Source organism: Rhyacophila brunnea, unplaced genomic scaffold (assembly GCF_057557595.1).
Source record: "Rhyacophila brunnea isolate RB1 unplaced genomic scaffold, BYU_Rbru_1.0 scaffold_1, whole genome shotgun sequence".
NCBI lineage: Eukaryota > Metazoa > Arthropoda > Insecta > Trichoptera > Rhyacophilidae > Rhyacophila > Rhyacophila brunnea.
This window is the reverse complement of record NW_028232751.1, coordinates 63,476,130-63,499,597: the sequence shown is the minus strand read 5'-3', so window position 1 is coordinate 63,499,597 and position 23,468 is coordinate 63,476,130. Positions and strand designations below refer to the sequence as shown.

Genomic DNA, 23,468 nt, shown 5'->3' with positions numbered 1-23,468 from the left:
ATAATTATCATTTAGCTTTATTATGGTAAAAAATAAAAACAGATTAGTGAACTAACATAAATAATACGAAATCTGATATTACAATAAATAAACAGTAAGCAACTGAATTTGATGAAGTCTAAGTTCTTCATCTAAACAGATATATTGATTTTCCTCTTCATTATTTTAAATGCAGCTGTTATTTTGATGAGTATTGAGGGATGGCAGATTAAAATTTCAAATCATTTATATAAAAACAAAATTTCTAGGTATATCTATTTAAAATAATTGACTTATTATGTTTCACCAGTTTATATCATTTTATGTTTTATCTGGACTTCGAGCTAATGTATTAGCAAACATCGCAGTAAAATGACTTTTCACCAGTATGTGTCATTTTATGCATATTTAGATTAATTTGCAGAATTTTTTTAAAACAAACATCGCATTGATGTGGGTTTCTACCTTAATACGTCTTGTATGATCTAATATGCTAAGACTTCTTACATGAAATTTAGTGATTATTTAGATGATATTTGGATTCAAACACTCCACAACAATCAAAGCAAATAAAGTTACGAGGAAAATATGTAACTCTTCTCAACGTAATTCGAACCTCCTTTCGCAAACATAATTTTTGATGTTCTTGTTTGGTGTTCTGTTCTTCGATAGTTATTTTCGAATGCTGCATCATCATTTTTTTGTTTTTATTGATTGCATGTGCTATTTTGTTGTTACTCGGGTCATTATCAACCGTATCTTTTTTACTCTTACATACTGCAAAACATGTCTGGGTAGAAATCTGCAAAAAGAATAGGTATGTTAAAATATTCAAGGCAATACTATTACAAATCAATAAAATATACGTATGTTCCAGTGTTCCCTAATATAGAACTGATACTATGTCGTTTGTAAAGTGTTTTTTTCTGTTAAAACGATACGTTACACTGCGCACACTCGTTGACATTTATGATCAAAATCTTTTTCTTTATATTTTAAATATGGTGAAAATTACAAATTATTAATATAAGACGTTTACAACATGACATTTAGAAGAAAATGAATATTAATAAAAGAGTATTACATATATAATAAAAAAAGAAAAATTATGACCATTGAAACAGTAGAATAAGTAAACATTAAAAAAATTAAGTAACAAGGAAGACACCGAATGAGCTAAGCAGACCCTATTTTAAGAATTTATAAAACAATGCCCACTTATACACATCCTGACGCAGGTGAAATATGTCAATATCTGAAGTGATTTGGTTCTACAAACTTATTGCCCTCCCAATTGGCATTACCAATAGCAAGGTTAGTTTTGCACCTTGGGAGAAGAACTTGCCCTCGATTCCTAAGATACTTATCAGAGACACACAAACCAATACCACCAAGAAGTGCAGAGTTTTCATTTACGCCGCTAGTAGCTAAAATATGTAGCTAAATAAAGTTCCTTTCTAAACTTTAAGTTACAGTATGTGAGCATACCTAATGATTAGTATACTGCCCCCATAAGCAAAAACACAGCTAATGGGAAAAAGTCAATTTTGAGAAAAGAGCGGTTATCATGTTTTTCATTGCTGCTTCATTAAAAGTTAATCAATTTTAATAAATGTTTCGGTTTATAATAGATTATTTAAAAATTGATATTTTGATAACATAATATTGATTATAAAACTTCACTATTGTCTTTTTATTTATGGTTTTGAATGATATAATGTCAGTTTCATAAGGAAAAAAACAGTAAATATGTTTTTTTGCTTATAATTTAAATTGTAATGAATATTTTTGAAAAATGATATACTTATTTTTTAATGTAATGGTATTTTATTTATTAAATAATATTGGAATGACAATACTTGTCCTTCACGTAGGGTCTACACCAGTGGTTTTTTGGTATTTGTAAAATTGGTTGAATACACATGACTTGTCTTAAATTTCTTTCCTCCCTCAAAAATGATCCATAATGTGTTTTTCTCATGAGATCATATGTGGAATAGTCCTTTTCTGAGAATAAAGTCAATTTAAAGAGTTGGCAACAATCACTGCTGACCTGTTAATTAATATTTAATTACCACATTTAAATATCATGTTAATTATATCTAATGGCCAGTTGCAGTGTCAGCACTAAATGAGTTAATATTGTCCTACTACTGTATACTGTGAAAGATTATTCAGTGTAATGCACTTCATAAAAAACGAATATCGAAGCCAGTTGACAGATGTAAACTTGGAAGCAGCCATTCGGCTCGCATTGGAAAAAAGGAATATAAGGAATAAGACCAGATAGTTAGAAATGTGTTTTATGATGGATTATGATTAAAAAACAAATTTAGTGCTAACAACGGGACTGGCGCGTTTTCAGTAGTTGGCCATTAGATATAATTAACATGATATTTAAATGTAATAATTAAAAAATAATTACCTAGTCATTAACATTTTACTTGCCATTATAATTTCATTGGATTTCGCAGCATTTTGATCAAGTAAATCCAATTGCATACTCTCCAAAACAAGGTTGAGAATCTTTTTTTCACGATTCTTAGTCCAATTTCGAACTTAATCACCTTTGAATCTTAAAATATCGTTAAAAATGTAAGGTGATATGAAATAAGTGAATGATTAATTTGAGGTTATCTCACTATTACCAGTTACATGCGGTATTACGTTTGTGTAAAAATTCTAGAATAATAAACAAAAAAACAGTAAGCCAGCGTTTTTAAGCAAAAAAACACAGCAAATCGATAGATGTGCTGTGTTTTTGCTTATGAATCATTGTTTACTGTTTTGTTGCTTCGAAAAGCCTAACATTTTTGCAAAAGTAACAAACACATTATGATGATTTGTATATTAAAATAAATGATTTTCTGTTTATTTTGTTATGTCATTATGTTCATAATTTTATCTAGTATATCACCTCATACTTACTTTAATTTTTCATTTTTTCCCATTAGCTGTGTTTTTGCTTATGGGGGCAGTATACCTAGCCCTGCAAATTTTCATGAAAAGAACCGCGCTTGAAAAACGCTAATAAATTATTCAAATTTACTCAGAAAAGCTGTTGTCGATTTACGCAACTTATAACTGCATTTTATCGCAAAATTGCGAAAAGCGATTTGACCAAGGCCTGAACAAAAACGATGCATGAGTGCGAGTGAGAAAGTATTCGGCACCCTTATAATCTCTGCGACACGCGCTAGAGTAAGATAAAATGTCTACCTATTTTTTAGTTAGTTTCTGCGATAATCTGCGAGTTCATGTTGCTAAATTTGCTATTTTTTGTGTTAAACATAAAGTCAGTGGTAAATATGTTTAGTTAATGAAATAGGAAAGGTGGTTCTGCGTGTTGTATTAAAATATGGTAGCCGTACTGATAAGCAAGAAGATGGTATTACGTTTCATAGGTAAGTTGATACATGTTCGTGAGAATTTATTTGTATATTATTATTTATTTTAATATTTTGACCGCTTAAAAATACTATATAACGTAAAAAAATAGAAAATTATATTTTAATTCTGAGCGTCTAGTGCGAGCACTTTGGAAGAGCACTAGCGAAATGGTCTATGGTCTCGAACATTTGTAGGCGAATGCGTTCGCTCGCCCACAAACCAAACGCACGGCACGTAGCTTCATTTAGCAATGCAACGGATGGCGTGTAGATGTATCTATAGTCTATGGATTCGACTCATTTTTGCTTAACGGGTTTGTTAATAAAGAAGATTGCCCACACGGAAAAAAGACCAATCCAGAAGACTCCCTAGAATTCATTACATCCACAAAATGCATCGTTTGGTGCGGTTTACACGCTGGTAGCATCGTCGCACATTTATTCAAAAAATGGGGCCGAAGCTCACGTTAAAGTGAATGCATATCCCTGTCGAACCATGATCAATAATTTATTTTAAATATGGAACCATTCAGAAAACGGTGATTTCAACAGGATGTACTATCCAGTGACCGCAACCATCGCTTATTTAAATCAAGATTTGGCGATAAATTGATTTTGAGAAATGGACTTTTTATTTGGCATACAAGGTTGTGCGATTTGACATCTCTGGATTATTTCCTGTGAGGTTTCGTGAAGTCACTGGTATATGCTGATAAACCAGCAACATTTATTGTATTGGAAGCAAACATTTTCCGTGATAAACAGCCAGCAGTGCTCGAATAAAAGTAGTCAAAATTGGGAGCCTAAAATTTGCTTCATTGAGAATAGCTGTGATGGCCACATGCCCGAAATCATTTACAAATGTTAATGCCATGAAGGTATCGATATTTTGAAAAAAAAAAAATTAAATTTAACTTTTACAATTATGTGAAGTTCCATTGGACTTTAAAAAAAAACATTTGTAATTAAACATACCTGGTTTGATGGCGTGTATTTTAGATTAGAGCAGCCAGGTTGAGTTAATTCAGCATTATCTTGGTAGATTGCATTCTCAACAAATTCTCCCTCATCATTATTCTCATACTTAATATTCATCAGACCGTTTTCACGCTTCTGAAAATAACATTATACATATTAAGTAACAGTATCATCATTAAGATAAGCCAGAAAGGGTCTCCCAGAGCTCTTTCTTCAATCAGCAATGTATGACTTAATTTTGCAGGTGAAAGTATAATCACCGAACGACATTCCAATATCATGGGACATCCGACAAAATAGTGCACACTCTTTCTGTCATACTAATTTGTCTTCGTTGAATTAAGAATATATCACAGATGGCTGGGTAAGTTTTTCAAAATGAATTAAGCCTTGCCTGTACCAAACCGTAATTAATAAAAAATATTAATAAAAATATAAATACAACTTGTTCATAAGAGAAAATACCCGCTCTACCGGTGCTTTTCTATCGATTTTTTTTATTTTTCGCGCCATGTTTTGAAATTTTTACCGTGGGTTGCTCTCTTTCTGAAAACGGGACATTTTGGCGTCCCAAAGCTGTGTTTGTGGACAACGGAATAGGCTACCTACCTAAAAACGGGACGGTCTCGTTCACAAGGGGACGTATGGTCACTTTATGAATACCCAGTGATTAATCTTAAAGAATTCTTATTAAACCATGATCTCCTTATTAAGCTTGTCTACGATTATTATAGGTATACGAACGCGACCTAATAATAAAGCGCATTATTAATTAATTATTAATGGTTGTGTGTTTATGAACAAATTTTCCTGTTAATATTACCTAGGATTAAGGGGGGACATTCTCGTCGAAGGTCAAAATTGAATTTTTATTGTATTTTCAAACCATGATCCTGGACACTCCTTAAACGTTGTAGATAATCTATTTATATAATTGTGAAGCGTTATTATCCTTTATGAGATTTTAAACATTTGCTTAAATAATAAAGTATTTTTGTTACATAAAATAGTATTCTTTTAAACCTCTCGCTCTAATGTTTTAGAATATAGTCATATTTCAGTACATAACTGTGCAGTGGTGTTAAGATTTTTTACATTTATTAATTTTTAAACGCATTTATAAAACCATTAGTATAATTTATTACGAGATAATTTTTGTAAAATATTCACGATAAAAAATTATATTGATAATCTCTGTGATCCCAAATTTGACAAGAATTAGGCATTTTATTATTCAAAAAATCGGCAAGATTAACACATTTGAAGATGATTCTAAAGATACTTATTATAAGCTATGTCTTAGACCATTCAAGTCTGATAAACATCTTCTGAATAATGATTGCTTTATAATAATTATTGACCTAAGAATAAGGTAGTGTTTTTTTGAAATACGCCATTTCTTTTGGCATTCCCCAGTGGTTAAGCTACAACATACGGCCGTAGCCATAAATTGACAAACTATAATTAAAGTAGGGAGTAAAATTATGTTAACGCGCGTGTTTGAACATTTACCTAACCGATTTTTTTTATTTTTTTTTTAAACGGTACATGTTCAAACACGCGCGTCAATATCATTTTACTCCCTACTTCAATTATAGTTTGTCAATTTATGGCTACGGCCGTATGTTGTAGCTTAACTACTGGGGAATGACAAAAGAAATGGCGTATTTCAAAAAAACACTACCTTATTCTTAGGTCAATAATTATTATAAAGCAATCATTATTCATAAGATGTTTATCACACTTGAATGGTCAAAAACATAGCTTATAATAAGTATCTTTAGAATCATCTTAAAATGTGTTAATCTTGCCGATTTTTTGAATAATAAAATGCCTAATTCTTGTCAAATGTGGGATCACAGAGATTATCAATATAATTTTTTATCGTGAATATTTTACAAAAAATATCTCGTAATAAATTATACTAATGGTTTTATAAATGCGTTTAAAAATTAATACATATAAAAAATCTTAACACCACTGCACAGTTATGTACCGAAATATGACTATATTCTAAAACATTAGAGCGAGCGGTTTAAAAGAATACTATTTTATGTAACAAAAATACTTTATGCAGTCATCAAATGTTTAAAATAACTATAAAGGATAATAAGGCTTCAAAATTATATAAATAGATTATCTACAACGTTTAAGGAGTGTCCAGGATCATGGTTTGAAAATACGATAAAAACTCAATTTTGACCTACGACGAGCACGTGGGCCGTTAAGAGTAGTAATATTGTCGCTATAATTTATATTTTTGGGTTATACCTTCTTCATGATATCGTGCCATATTGTTAATATTCCGTTTTTCTTTTTTCGCATTATTTGAATATCCCGCTTTGGTCTGCGAACCACTGTCATCTATCGGAAACCTCCCCGATGCTTCACTATCGCGTCCACCCGAGACGCATTTCTGTATATTATCGGGAATAAGATCGATTAATTATTCATTTTTAGATTTCTTTTCTGTTTATGTTTATTTCTCCATGCGATCCCTATAATTTAGTTGTAATAAATACGATAACTAATGATGTATAGCCCTGGGAGGGACTGCGTCTCTTCTACCGCCCGCACTGTGATAAGTTAATTGCTTAGATTATTGATAAGCTCTCCTGTATACGATAGCGTTTAAATATAGAAATATACTGGTCTCAGCTTGGCCCAGGTTGGTTTAGTAACCAATACAACCCTACACACCCTTTAGACGGCTTTCCGATCCTCGGTTTTCATTAATATAAATCTATTCGTAGATACTACTGCCATCTGTTGCTTACTTGGGCAACATAGCGCTTTCCTATGCCAAAAAGTTATCACAGAATACCAGAAAGCTTCACTTTCTCTGGTAAAGGATATACTCGAGGGTTGGCAAGTAGTCAAGACTCCAAAGGTCCAACCAGTGGTTGTCATACTGGTCATCTTTGGCCCCGTAGCCCCTAGCAGAGCTCTGTATAACCCGTGTCGATAGAATTAAATTATGTTATCAATTTTGTTAGACTAAGAGTTAGAAAATATATATTCAACATGCCTATGCCCTAATATAACTAACTTGTATTAATTTAATTTATATTATACCTTTTTTACTAATTAATTTTATACCTAATTTTTACCCTGTATTTCCGTCACCTTATTGTATAATAAACGCCCATCGCGGCAAGCAAACCGAGCGTTTGACCCTTCTACTCAATTTTCGCCCAGTACATGAGGCCAACAAAGTCAATACGACTTCAGAAACCACGACCCTGAAAGACACGCTAATCGTGTATGAAAACAAGGCGACAGAAATACCTGAGGGCAAGAGAACCTCAGTGACGCCTACGTAATAACCCTTTTACCCAGTTATAATTACAGATCCACAAGCAGAGATGACCAAGGACACAGAAACGACCAGAGGGTCACCCCCAAACGGCAGCTCAATGTTGCGTTTGCGATGTTTGAGCATTTTTATAGTATTTTATTATTATCGTACATAGTACACAGACGAAAATTATAATTATATGACGGTTGGCAGCACTGGTATGGGACCAAATTTATAGTACGCACAAAACGAAAGTCGTAACATGTACGTCAAGTTGGACTGCCCACTTTTGAAATTCAAAATTTTGAAATAGCCAGTCGTTAGTGCTGCGTTAGTGCTGGTTAGTGCTGCAATATCATCGTTAGTGCTGTTGTATTAAAAAAGTTATAGGCAATTCAATGTGGGCAGTCCAACTTGACGTCAAGTTGGACTGCCCACTTTGTAAAAACAAATAAAATTCAAAATTCAAAATAGCCAATCGTTAGTGCTACATTAGTAATGGTTAGTGCTGCAAAAATTATCGTTATTGCCATTAAATTGCAAAAGTTATGGGCAAATCAAATTATAAAAAACGTCAAGTTGGACTGCCCACTTTTTAAAAACGAATAAAATTCCAAATCCAAAATAGCCAATCGTTAGTGCTACGTTAGTGTTGATTAGTGCTGTAAAAATTATCGTAATTTCCATTAAATTAAAAAAGTTATGGGCAAATCAAATTATGACAAGCGTCTAGTTGGAGTACCCACTTTTGAAAAACAAAAAAAATTCAAAATCCAAAATAACCAATCGTTAGTGCTACATTAGTATTGTTAGTGCTGCAAAAATTACCGTTATTTCCATTAAATTACAAAAGTTATGAGCAAATCATTTAGGTACTAATTGTGCAGTTGAAGTTTTTATGTACTTACAGGTAAGTACCTAGCGCAATTGTTAGAGTGAAAGAAAAAAGAGATTAGAATGGATAGGTACACATTTTTTGCCTGATTTCCCAAGGTAAACTCAATGATTTTAGTTCATAATTGAAGCCTGAAAATAATACAAGATAATGTTTGATAAGTTTTATGAGCGAATACAAGTAGGTGTGCACGGGCAACAGTGGATTGTATGAGGCGAAGGGATGGTGTTTTGTTTGAAGCCAGCGAAGGCAGGTAGCAAAGTATTGTGTCCATGGCAGTGTTGCCAACCGTACTATAATTATAGTATTTGTACTATAATTTTGGCCCGCGTACTATGTACGATATAAAACAGGTATAGTACGTCCAAAATACTATAATTTTTAATATCGAAAAAAATATGTAAAAAGTACTAAAATTTCGATATTTTCATTCGATAAATTGGTGCAAAGTACTATAATTTCGCAATATAAGAAGATTTTGAGTACTTGGAAAAAAATTGCTCGAAAAACGTAAAAAAACCCTTGACTGGCTTAAAATGAAATTTCTTGAATTCTTCGGTAAGCATTTTTGGTCGTAAGCGGTACCTAAATAAAAAGGGGTCTCGGAGTTTCTCAAATTCTCCGTTATATTTTTCTGGGAAACTAAAAACCTATACATATTCAACACTATGACAACGCGTACTATATTAGTTCTCTGAACTATAATTCCACTTTGAAAAGATGGTAACACTGGACTAGGTATAAAATTTAACCCGGCCAAAGCTGAACTTCGTCATACAAAATTGAAACTATGCGGTGTTATTTTTCGGCATATTTTTTTGCCGTATATGAATGAATAGGCTAGGTAGTTAAAATATAAACTCTGTATTTATTGGAGGCCAAACTTATAAAGATTCCGTGAAAACATTAAAATATGCAGTTATATATCAAGTGCTGTCATAATATCCTAAGTGACAGTATTTAACCGCTTGTAGGTAGTTAAGTTAAGTTAAGTAAAAGTATCTATGTTATAATATTATGATTCGTTTTATTTAGGCACAAGTTTGCATACCTACCTACAACAGTTGTAGGTAGGTATATGAAGTACCATGTAATATGTTTGGTTAATGCAACGGGCGCTAAAAAATCTTAAACTCCTGTGAAAACATTATTTCAAATTACCTATTTTAGCATGTCATTACGGAGAAACTTGATTGTACCATTTAAACACACGAAAGTAGGTAAGTACACAAAATATAAATACTTACACTATTACCATTTAGTGCTGCCGATTATTAATTGTATAATCGGCAATATATTCTGTATCTGAACATGTCTATCTTTGGCAACAGTGTCTGCAGTCTGCAATAACGGAAAAGGCCATGGACCAGTGTTGCCATCTTTTCAAAGTGGAATTATAGTACAGAGCCTCCAAAATAATAGTATTTGGGGAAAAAATATAGTACGCATCTGTTGGAAATGTATAGGTTTTTTGTTTCTCAGAAAAAAAAATAACAGAGATATTGAGAAACTCGGAGACCCCTTTTTATTTTGGTACCTCTTCCGACCAAAAATGCTTGCCGAACTATTCAAGAAATTTCATTTTAAACCAAAGTTAAGGGATTTTTTTACGTTTTTCGAGCATTTTTTTTCCATGTGCTGCAAATCTGCTTATATTGCGAAATTATAGTACTTTGCACCAATTTATCCAACGAAAATATAGAAATTTTAGTACTTTTTATATATTTTTTCCGATATTCAAAAGTATAGTATTTTGGGCGTACTATACATGTTTTATATCGTACATAGTACGCGGGCCAAAATTATAGTACAAATACTATAATTATAGTACGGTTGGCAACACTGCCATGGACACAATACTTTGCTACCTGCCTTCGCAGGCTTCAAACAAAACACCATCCATTCGCCTCATACAATCCACTGTTGCCCGTGCACACCTACTTGTATTCGCTCATAAAACTTATCAAACATTATCTTGTATTATTTTCAGGCTTCAATTATGAACTAAAATCATTGAGTTTACCTTGGGAAATCAGGCAAAAAATGTGTACCTATCCATTCTAATCTCTTTTTTCTTTCACTATAACAATTGCGCTAGGTACTTACCTGTAAGTACATAAAAACTTCAACTGCACAATTAGTAAGTACCTAAATGATTTGCTCATAACTTTTGTAATTTAATGGAAATAACGGTAATTTAATGGAAATAACGGTAATTTTGCAGCACTAACCAATACTAATGTAGCACTAACGATTGGCTATTTTGGATTTTGATTTTTTTTGTTTTTCAAAAGTGGGCAGTCCAACTTGACTTTTTTTATAATTTGATTTGCCCATAACTTTTGTAATTTAATAGAAATAACAATAATTTTTGCAGCACTAACAATACTAATGTAGCACTAACGATTGGCTATTTTGGATTTTGATTTTTTTTTGTTTTTCAAAAGTGGGCACTCCAACTAGATGCTTGTCATAATTTGATTTGCCCATAACTTTTTTAATTTAATGGAAATAACGGTAATTTTTACAGCACTAACCAATACTAATGTAGCACTAACGATTGGCTATTTTGGATTTGGAATTTTATGCGTTTTTAAAAAGTGGGCAGTCCAACTTGACGTTTTTTAAAATTTGATTTGCCCATAACTTTTGCAATTTAATGGCAATAACGATAATTTTTGCAGCACTAACCAATACTAATGTAGCACTAACGATTGGTTATTTTGGATTTTGAATTTTATTTGTTTTTCAAAAGTGGGTACTCCAACTAGACGCTTGTCATAATTTGATTTGCCCATAACTTTTTTAATTTAATGCAAATTACGATAATTTTTACAGCACTAACCAACACTAACGTAGCACTAACGATTGGCTATTTTGGATTTGGAATTTTATTCGTTTTTAAAAAGTGGGCAGTCCAACTTGACGTTTTTTAAAATTTGATTTGCCCATAACTTTTGCAATTTAATGGCAATAACGATAATTTTTGCAGCACTAACCAATACTAATGTAGCACTAACGATTGGCTATTTTGGATTTTGAATTTTATTTGTTTTTCAAAAGTGGGTACTCCAACTAGACGCTTGTCATAATTTGATTTGCCCATAACTTTTTTAATTTAATGCAAATTACGATAATTTTTACAGCACTAATCAACACTAGCGTAGCACTAACGATTGGCTATTTTGGATTTGGAATTTTATTTGTTTTTAAAAAGTGGGCAGTCCAACTTGACGTTTTTTATAATTTGATTTGCCCATAACTTTTGCAATTTAATGGCAATAACGATAATTTTTGCAGCACTAACCATTACTAATGTAGCACTAACGATTGGCTATTTTGAATTTTGAATTTTATTTGTTTTTACAAAGTGGGCAGTCCAACTTGACGTCAAGTTGGACTGCCCACATTGAATTGCCTATAACTTTTTTAATACAACAGCACTAACGATGATATTGCAGCACTAACCAGCACTAACGCAGCACTAACGACTGGCTATTTCAAAATTTTGAATTTCAAAAGTGGGCAGTCCAACTTGACGTACATAGTCGTAACTCGCAAAGATTGTCGCCAATAAAATCTCTATTCACCACTTAATAAAAATAAAAGATACCTACAGACAGCGTTTGAAAAATCAGTCATTTGTCTTTGATTAAAAAAAATACCTAGTCCATGTTTATATATTATTTTTACAATACTTACTGATTTCGTAAAAGTTCAAGGAAAAACCATCGTATTTACCAGGGTTGGCGAATCTTTTCACGTACGCGTGCCAAAATTTCCCAAATATTTTTTACGGCTGTCGGAGGTACCGAGCAGTCTTTTGTGGAGGAAAAAATAGTGTTTCAAAATTCTATTAAAAATTATGATGTTGTACAAATCACTAACAGGACATAGCACACATATAGATTTTTTTTTATTACGTCATAGATTTCGGTCCACCAATTTTACCAGAATTGCTACTACAAGATGCACCAAGCTTTTGTTTCTTATTTTGAATAGTCATTTTTTGAGTAGAAATGAATTGTTGACAAAAGCAGCTTTTCTCTGCGATTAAAATAAGTAATTAAAATATTAATTTATCATAGTTCTGTACCTAAAATATTCAGATATAATAGTAAATAGTAGGTAGATATGTACCTTTATAAAACTGTGAACAAACGCATAAGCAATCAAAAAGAAATAATCAATTTGACGAAAGTCTTATTCTTATTATTTATTTATTTAATGATATATCTTTATAAATTCTTATATACCCAGATATATTACTTAAATGGTATTTTGTATGTCTTCAAAAATACATTCTATCCATATTCTGTTATATTCTATTTTATTGATATGTGGCTATTAAAACGACAATTTCTACAGTATACAATATAATATCTTTATTTGACAGATCTAAAATATCGTGTCGCTTTGTGAATTTCGTCGCTTAAGAAACAACACCGCGGACGTCAATTAATTAAAATTTTCAGGGGAAACAAAAAACGTCTCAAAAAATTGAAAATTGATACCTTTTAACTTATTTTTTTTGTGAAAAAAAATGTTTTTTTTAACTAAACACAAAAAAAAATAAATTAAAAGGTATCAATTTTCAATTTTTTGAGACGTTTTTTGTTTCCCCTTAAAATTTTAATTAATTGACTTCCACGGTGTTGTTTCTTAAGCGACGATTTGCTCCTTTTTAATGTGACGAGTTGTCAAAATTAAGTTCACTTATATTTTTAAAATGTGATAAGTACCTACTTACGTCACTTTTGCTTTGTATTATTTAGTTGATGTGAAAACTATGTACCTATAACAATTATGACTAACACGATGTGCGAATTCCCACCCTGATAAAACAATATCGTCCTACAAGAGAATACTGGCAATCATGGCTCCCACATCCTGAACCGGGCCCCCAGGCTAGGATCTTTGGCGGGCCTCCCTACCTATCGTTAAGGATAAAAGCAGTGAGACGCTCCACAGTAGCTTATGTTCACTGTAAAATTAATGTGTATATTTTTAGTGTTTTTTTTTTAATATTTTAATACATCCATTTGAAATATGGAATAGTCGAGTATACATAAATAAAAATTGTATCGTACAAACACATAATTTTAAATAATAACAGGATCGAAGGAAAATAGTACCGGTAGGCGACTTTTTTTACTATTAGAGAGGATTTGTGATGTGTATTTATATGAATTTATCTGGCCCTTCCTGAGTCCGGGCCCCCAGGCTAGAGCCTTGTCGCCCCCCCTTTGTGGGGCCATGCTGGCAATTGTTGTTAACCTTGAAGAATAGTCGTGCTTACTTTTAGAAATTGATTGTGCATTAAATTTGTTAACAAAATTATGGATACCCTCGCCTAAACAAATTAGAAATCTACTTACCTCTTTTAAGGGGACACTTTTGCTGTCGACATCGATATTTTCCTGTTTGACTGACACGTCAAATCGACCTTTGATCTTGAAGTGATTTGGGTCAATCCATTGGTATGCACCGTCGCTGATTACTTCCGCTGTTTCGTCAGATATTTCATCGATTGTTTCAGTTTTCACTTCCATTGTATACGGCATTTGATATCAAAATCCGTCAATAGATTCACGACCACGTGTGCGCTGGGTTGTAGGTTAATTAAGAATGTCATAGACTAAAATGACTACTACCAATCTACCATAGACATCATTACAGTGTTGCCACCTTTTTGTCTTCGAATTATTAAAGCACGCGGTCCAAGAAATTATAATACTTACCTAGTTCGCGGTATTTTGGAGGTCCATTTACCTGGATCACCCAATGTTAAAACTCCAACTTTTTTGTGTGCATTTGTTTGTGCATCGTTAGTTCACGTTTGTGCATGATTTTTTTTCGTTTGTGCACCATAATAACCAAAAAATTCCAATTTCAAATTGGGTGTTCCAGCTAAACGTTGGGTCACCCAATGTTGAAATTTCAACTTTTTTTGAGTGCATTCGTTTGTGCATGCGTTTTTTCGTTTATGCACGCATATTAAGGGGGTTATTCGCATTTCAATTTGGGTGACCCAGCTGAATGCTGGATGTTTGTGTCACTAAACTTGGATTTTCTTCAAAATTTAAATTGTAAAAACTAGTGCGTTGGTAGTGAACGTTAGTGCACGATTCTTTTTTGTCTTTTCACCTGTATTCAGCGCGCTATTTAATTTTAAAGTTTGTATGCAAAACCTGACTGGGTGGGTTTAAAAAAATATTTTGTAGTTAAATCTCTTGTTGCATAGCTAGTGCGCAATTCTTGATACTTTTTTATTTTTTTTCTCATATAGTGCGCGAGTTATTCTATATGAAATATTTAATTAACGTTAAGTAGAACCACCCAACAAACTTTTTTAACTTTTTATTAAGTCATCAATTTTTCTATTATTGGCTTACGTTTGTGCACGTGCTTTTTTTGTTTTATCGATTATATCGTGAGATATTATTTTTTAAAATTTAGTGACTTGATACTTGAACCATTAAATTTGCCTTAAAATTTTTTTGTTTAGGGCATCCGATTAAATTAATTTATGTAAACTTTTAGCAGGATTTTTAAAATTTTTATCTCTTATATTAAGCTAGTAATTAGATTTGAGTGGCCGTCAAGTTTTAAGACCAAACATTTTTTCCGACATTTTTTAAATGCACACCTTTGAGTAATTTAATTATATGATTTTTCATATATTTTTTATTGTTTTTTCATGTAAATTACGCAAAAAATTCGCATTTTTCCATTTTCACTAAGTACCCCGAACAAAAACAACCGCATCCGCGTGGATGGTCTGGTCAAAAGAGTTTCGCATAACAGCCAATACGGCCCCTATCTACCTGTTTTCCATTTATACTAATCCATGATAATCAACATCTTTGTGCTTCAATTTGAAAAGCACCTGTAGGTATATATTTTTATTGGTGCGTCGTCAAAATATACTTTGCAAAGCCATTCGCAACAGTCAAAGCTGTCACCTTTTACTACTCACCACTCCAATGTCACAATATAATAATATTATACCATTTATTGTTAATTTTATCTTACAAATTATTGACGGCATTCACTGTATCCTTAGACCTCGTGCGTTCATAAATGTTTCGTAATGCATTAATTTATGACGAGCAAGCCTTATATCCAACGCTAGTTACTTTAAAAATCCCAATTTTAAGTACGTTTAATAATAAGACAACCAATAAACAAAATTATAAGTAGTGTAGCGCGGGACCTCTCGCTTGCACCGAATACTTTCTCCCTCGCACCGCGGCGCCTCCCATCGAGGCGTTCCCTATCTGCGCGCGCCGGCGTCTCGGCTGGACGGCGAGGAGAGGGTCGCCCGGTTGGGAATATAAGGCGCCACACGGCCTTGAACAAATCAGTGAACCTTGGGCCAGCTTGGCCCTGACTTAGCATACTAGTCTTGCTTGGTTCTGAAAAAGATATACACGGCTTTCCGTAAACTCTATCAGACCACAGTGAGCTATACTTGCTGAACCCTGCTCAACGCAATAGTCTTGTTTACACTGAAAATGGTATAAGCGGCTTCCCGTAACCCTATCAGTGTACAGTGAGCTATTGTGGTGAGGTAGGTACGAGTTCAGGTTTTGCCATAGTTATACTTTCAAAGAATACAACGAACCCTTATAATATTTATTAAGGAAGTACCTACTTTTACCCTTATAAATTGGCGCCCAACGTGGGGCTGAAAGTGAAAATGGCGTCCGTAAATCTGACAAGCGATCAGTTTAAGGATTTGATAAAAGAGCTGACAAAAGACGCAAAACATGGAAGTTTTGCGCAGTGTACAGCAAGATACGATGGAACCAATAATAGCAGCCAAGTGGAAGCATTCATCGCAACTGCGACTGTGTTCAGGACGATCGAACACATCAACGAGTATAATTCACTGATTGGATTACAGCTTCTATTGGAGAAACATGCTGCTACATGGTGGATGGGAGTGAAAGATACCATCACTTCCTGGGAGGATGCAATGGCGGGGCTTAGGCACGCTTTTGCACCCAAAAGGCACGCGTACAAGGTATACACAGAGTTATGCACGATCAGTCAGAAAGCAAACGAACTGACTGATATATTCATCAACCAGAAAAGAGCTCTGTTAGCAGAACTCCCAGCCCCGGCACACGCGGAATCAGTGCAGATTGACATGATATTTGGTCAATTGCACATAAAGATTCGCGATGGAATGCCGCGAAACACTATCAAAAGTTTCGACGATCTCATCAAAAGGGCTCGAGAGATCGAGGACAAGCTGAGAGAAAAATCACACAAGATGCAACCAGATGAGAATCACCACACGCCAGCTCCATTCTGTTCGTTGTGCTACAGGAAGGGACATCAAGCTGATACATGCCGGACAAAGGTACAGCATAACAGTAACCCAACCGAACAGAACATTGAGACACGCATAGCCGACAAGTTTGCATATTACGGATGCGGCAAACCTGGCGTAATGAGATCCAACTGCCCGAGTTGCCAAAAACAGCAACCATCATCACCGACAAAGCTAAGTTTCTATGCAGTTAATGCACAAGGGCTATGTGACACCGAGGCCCGTTACCGACCAACAACTGCAGACACTCAGATGGCGATGGCCGACTTCTCAACAGAGAAACCAATACCGAGTGAAGAGTTTGGAGTATACGGACCGGACATTCTCCTGAGCCCGATAACCAGTACTCCACAACGCCAAGTGAACGAGACAACCTCATATCTGCTCAAAACTGATGCAAACAGTAATACATCAGGGGCTGTTTCACTCCAGGGGGAGGGTAAGGAAGAGCAACCGGTAGAATATGCTGGTTGTCCACTCACACACACAGAGAGAAACTACTCGATAACGGAGTCAGAGAATGTTATACCCGAGATAGCGTCGAATCTACTTCAACTCACCGACCTCTCAGCAGAGAAACCAATACCGAGTGAAGAGTTTGGAGTATACGGACCGGACATTCTCCTGAGCCCGATAACCGGTACTCCACAACGCCAAGTGAACGAGACAACCTCATATCTGCTCAAAACTGATGCAAACAGTAATACATCAGGGGCTGTTTCACTCCAGGGGGAGGGTAAGGAAGAGCAACCGGTAGAATATGCTGGTTGTCCACTCACACACACAGAGAGAAACTACTCGATAACGGAGTCAGAGAATGTTATACCCGAGATAATGCCGAATCTACTCCAACTCATCGGAAGTCTCAGACGCACTAGGGTAGTACATGACAATAAGCATGATAACAGGAAGCATTATGCCGACCACAAACGTAGGCCAGACCCTGACCCAGACCCGGGAGACACCGTACTGAATGCGTCACATGCACCCAGCAACGCATCGGAAGGCTTCAATTCCAAGCTTTCCCCTAGACGCAGACGTGGAAAACCGAAGAAAAGATCAACTAAGAACCAACATCAAGAGACAGATTCTGGATCTTCAGCGGGGCGCTTATCAGATCCAGAGGGGGAGATTGTAGCGCGGGACCTCTCGCTTGCACCGAATACTTTCTCCCTCGCACCGCGGCGCCTCCCATCGAGGCGTTCCCTATCTGCGCGCGCCGGCGTCTCGGCTGGACGGCGAGGAGAGGGTCGCCCGGTTGGGAATATAAGGCGCCACACGGCCTTGAACAAATCAGTGAACCTTGGGCCAGCTTGGCCCTGACTTAGCATACTAGTCTTGCTTGGTTCTGAAAAAGATATACACGGCTTTCCGTAAACTCTATCAGACCACAGTGAGCTATACTTGCTGAACCCTGCTCAACGCAATAGTCTTGTTTACACTGAAAATGGTATAAGCGGCTTCCCGTAACCCTATCAGTGTACAGTGAGCTATTGTGGTGAGGTAGGTACGAGTTCAGGTTTTGCCATAGTTATACTTTCAAAGAATACAACGAACCCTTATAATATTTATTAAGGAGTACCTACACCTACCCTTATAGTAGTTATTATCCTTATCGTCTCGAATGACAGCGTATGAATCATGTATAAATAATAATTATTTTATAATAATAATAATAAATAGTATTTTGTCATATTTTGTCTATGAATATAGGTATATTAAGTTTGTTGTCGTTGCCTATCATACGTCATAATCATCTGTCACATGCGGTGCGCCTTTCATTTTCATGTTTAGGGTACTGGAAATACTATTTAATACAAATTTATCCGTTTATTTACCACATCCCTGCTTAAGCAATTATAGTGGATAATTATTGTTCTCCCTAGAATTTTCCCAGCACCTAGTAACTACATTGAAGTATTCTATGGTAACAATGTCACGATAACGTCGATATTTTTTTCATTTCTTAATACCTATCATTTTCACACCCAGTGCCGTGGTCAATATTGATGGATGAGCCATAATGCACCAGCACCTATGTCACATACGCTCCACGAAAATAACTAGGATGCCATCGGAACTGAGAGAATCATACTCTGTTTAACACTGTCATGAGAGTTGTAGCTCTATAGCACACCGGTCCGCCGCTAGACGTTGGTAGGTGTGTCGCAGTGCATTGCTTGCAAAAAAAAACAAATAATTTTGTATATTATACGATAATTACTTAATAACCAAATTTGCGTACATATATAATTATATGTACGTTAATATATTTTAGCACCTGCATGAACTTAATAAAACAATGCAGTCAGAATGAAAATAATATATTGACGTGCTCTGATAAACTAGAAGGAGTTAAGACAAGGATCTCTACAAATGTATCAAAGGACCTACCAGACCACCATTAAAAACAAGCAATTAATTTTGGATCCATCTCAAAAACAATTAACTTTGCTGCAAAAGAAATTTCATCATTACATTCATACAATCAATCCGACTGGATTCGAAACCCTTTCGCAACCGATGCCGAAAATTCTATAGAAGCGCTTTCTCTATAAATTTGAGAGGAATTAGTTGAATTGAGAAACGATGGGACATAATCTAAGGATGGGACTCTAAAAACTGAGACTAGACTAAACTAGACTCTACTGTACTTACCTTTTTCAAGTTTCAAGGTGACAATTTATATTACTGCGTTAAACATGACTGACAGCTAAGCTTAATTTTTGGGATTGCCTTCTTGCTGTGCTCGGTCGATAAACTTGGATTACAGGAATTAAATTAAAGCTGACAGTAATGTATGTGCTCTAATAACTTCCAGGTAGACCTCAGTCTCTTCAACTGTTTAGGCATTTACGTTTTAATTTATCAACTTGAACGTGTCTGCTTTTACTGCCTTACCTGTTGGTATTGCATTTTAGCAAATAACAATATTTAATCAATATATATTATTTAAAGTGTGTTTTAGGTGCACGGATGGTAGTACCTAATATATAATAAAATATCTTGAAAAATTATAATAGATTTCCTGAAAAGTAAACACAAAACCTAGAAATAAAAATAGTAAGATGAAAAAAAAGTGGTTTAAAATACTTAAAGATTAACAAAAAGACGAGGAAACAGTAAAAACACTATTGAAACACAATTGAAATTAATAATAAAATACAAAGCAATGTAGGTACGATTAATTCCCACCCAAAGATTAATCATTGTTCTAATGTTTTTGAAAAACTTGTGTTAAAATGATATAGTATACAATATAATAGTCTCAATAGAGAACTACATGATATGGTACTATAATAAAAGCGCCGTAATTTTGGATTTAAATATGATAAAACAAAATTACTTAGGTCGCTTGTAATAAGTTATTTGGTTATTAACTCAAACGGATAGAATTATTTGGTTGACCACAACTGTATTTTTAAGAAACCTATCAATATATATGTATTTAATTAGAAAGTCAATTTATAATAATATTACCCTTGATTAAATATAATTTATTATTTTTATAATCAAATAAATTCCATCTACAAATCACTAGCCGGTGCAAAAATATTTGAAATTGAATGGTCGGTAGGTTCAGTTTCGCAGCTGTCAGTTTCGTTTTCAATATAGTGCACTATTGAATGAGGTTGATATTCAATCTGAATATCAACCTCATTCGACAGTGTACTATCCGTTACGCACGGTGATGGTAAGGATGAAGAGGAATACATTCCTGCTCGTATCATTTCCTCTTCCTCTTCAGTTACCTCTAACATCGCCAGCGTTATTTTTCTTTTCATCTTTTTTCTTAAATATTCAGATTTCGTCGTTCTAATTTGTGATGCAGTAAAATGCCGAAAATGGCATTGTCATCATCATCCTGAGAGAGTATGTGTGTGGATTTTTGCATTAATAAGGCATCACGATCGTCCAGTGTCCTCTTTCCTGGTTTTTTGTTGGCCTTTCTTGTATTATCCGCCCTTTCATATTCTGGTTTCGTAACTGAGGACGATCCTTCAGCTTGTTCTCCAGTTGTTATGTATAATGTATCGTTTAATTCGTTTCTATTTGTGGAAGCATCGTCCTAAAAATAGAAATTATAATAAATAGGTTGTAGCAGTAATTGAACCGTTACAAATAATTATTTTGATGTTTTTGTAGGCACCATCAACACCAGAAGCATGTAAGGCTGTCAGCAAAAATTTTCAATTAAAATGGAACTTTCCCCATTGCTTGGGTGCTATTGACAGCAAACATGTTGTTATTCAAGCCCTCAAGAAAAGTGGAAGTGATTATTTCAATTATAAAGGACAGCATAGTGTTGTTTTAATGGCGATTGTTGATGTACACTATAAATTTATCATAGCTTCCGTTGGTGGAAATGGCAGAATTTCTGATGGTGGAGTTTTTTGAGCTAGTCGAATTTCAAGTTACATTCAAGAGCAAGCAAACAGTTTACAAGAAACACCTCTTGTTGGTAGAAATATTAAAGTTCCTTATGTCTTTGTCGCTGATGATGCGTTTCCTCTTCAACCACATATAATGAAACCATAATATGCACATAAATGTCAAGGTTCAATGAGAATTTTCAACTACAGGCTTTCTAGAGAAAGAAATGTTGTCGAAAATGCTTTTGGTGTAGGTCTTAGACTATAGATACATCTAGACACCACCCGTTGCATTGCTAAATGAAGCCGCGTGGCTTGCGTTTGGTTTATGAGCGAGCAAACGCATTCGTCTACAAATGTTCGAGACCATAGACCATTTTGCTAGTGCTCGCCCAAAGTGCTCGCACTAGACGAATTAAAATATAATTTTTAATTTTTTTACGTTATATAGTATTTTTAAGCGGTCAAAATGCAACCATTAGATAAAGATATCCATAATTTAAGTTATTTTAAAGAAACACTAGGTCACTGATATTAAAATATATAATAAAATACAAATAAATTATCACGAACATGTATCAACTTACTTATGAAACGTAATACCATCTTCTTGCTTATCAGTACGGCTACCACATTTTAAGACAACACACAGAACCATATTTTCTACTTAATTAACCAAAAATATTTACCACAAGTTATCGACGCTATGTGAAGCGTTTCGCCCCGATTTGATGGCGATACCTTACTCTAGCGCGTGTCGCAGAGATTGTAAGGGTGCCGAATACTTTCTCACTCGCACTCATGCATCGTTTGTGTTCAGGCCTTGGTGTAGGTACTTTTTCGTGAAAAACTAGCTCAACGTCAGTTAGGTTAATTTAGTTCGAAAATATTTTTAAGATTGAATTTAGGCTTGGAATGATCTAAGCTGATAATTTTTTTTATATTGATAATTCAGATAAGCCTGTTCTGACTCCAAATAGAGAATCAAAAAATGGAATTTTTCAGTCAAATAAAAAAAAATCACAAATAATCAGTTAGGCTAGTTCTGCAATAAGGGGACGAAATATCTATAGTTGTGTATGATTATTGCATAAATTAAAATTTAAAAAAAATATTTTTAGATATTTTATAGATAGACAAGTATTTTTTTACTATTATTTATTATGGCTTGGTTTCGCAGGGTTTAATTAAATTTTAAAAATTAACCTACACTATCTGTAAATTAGTATAGTCTTATTTCAATGAAAACAAATACGTATGACTGGCAATGTTTAATATGCACTATTTATGGCGGATCTTAAGAGCCTACCTCCACCCTTTGCCACTGCTGCTTAGTTTCTTAACCGTTGACGTCACCAGGTTCTAGTATTGGTCGCCATAATGACGTTGGATGCCACAATGACGTTTCCAGATTGGCGGCTTAGCTCGCTTATGGAAGCCAGAAGTATGTAAGTAGGTGGAGCGTAGTAGTACCGCCACTAATAGTTCTGAATGAAAACTCCAATTTGTATTTTCTAACTTTATTAGCTTCGTCAAAAGTTCACATAATATGTTCACAATTTTATTACCATAATTTATTATATTATTATAGTTATATAAACTTAGGGAAACTATAAATGGTTTTTCCGCTAAACGTCACATACTATAACGTATTGTTAGTATAGCCAATAATAACTACATCCAGTTTAATAAAAGTTTATTTTATAGGACCATGAGGTCATAGAAAATAGCTTGAAAGGGATAGAAAATCTATCTGTGTTTCATGCTTTATGAAAAGTTAAAGAATCGCGTAGTATTACCATATGGAGCAATTTTCTTTGCACGATTTCCCAATGAACATTGGCGTACTGGGGTTTTTTTCTTATAGGTCCCAATACATAGACTAACAAATTCTTTAACAACTAATTTCCGTACGGGTGAAATTTTAGAAGCGGACAGGTGTGGACTAAACGCAAGCTGATTATAGCTTTAAAATGGCGTACAATGGTAACAATAATTCGGCTTACGGGAAGTAGGAAAATTTATGAGTTTAATATCCCGATACCATCCCTTTGCAGGCCTCTAGCTGTCACAACTTCCCCTACCCTGAATTATGAAAATGGTCCAATCAAATTTAACCACGTTTTTGAGGAAGAAATTATAAACTAATTTTTACTATCTGACGAAGCTATCTAACGTACGGCTTTCCAATCCGAGATTTAGTTAAATGGTTTAA

At 34.3% G+C, this 23,468-nt stretch overlaps 1 protein-coding gene across 1 annotated transcript; it reads right to left on the bottom strand.

The window, feature by feature from the left end:
- LOC147080075 (uncharacterized) lies at nt 1-19,053 on the bottom strand. The gene is made up of 4 exons (XM_085948032.1): nt 18,719-19,053; nt 13,918-14,145; nt 4,344-4,481; nt 1-781 (listed from the first exon to the last, which is right to left on the bottom strand). Exons 2-4 carry the CDS (start codon nt 14,101-14,103, stop codon nt 494-496), a joined length of 612 nt encoding a protein of 203 aa, XP_085804158.1. The 5' UTR covers nt 14,104-14,145; nt 18,719-19,053; the 3' UTR covers nt 1-493.
- Between the last annotated feature and the right edge of the window lie 4,415 nt (nt 19,054-23,468).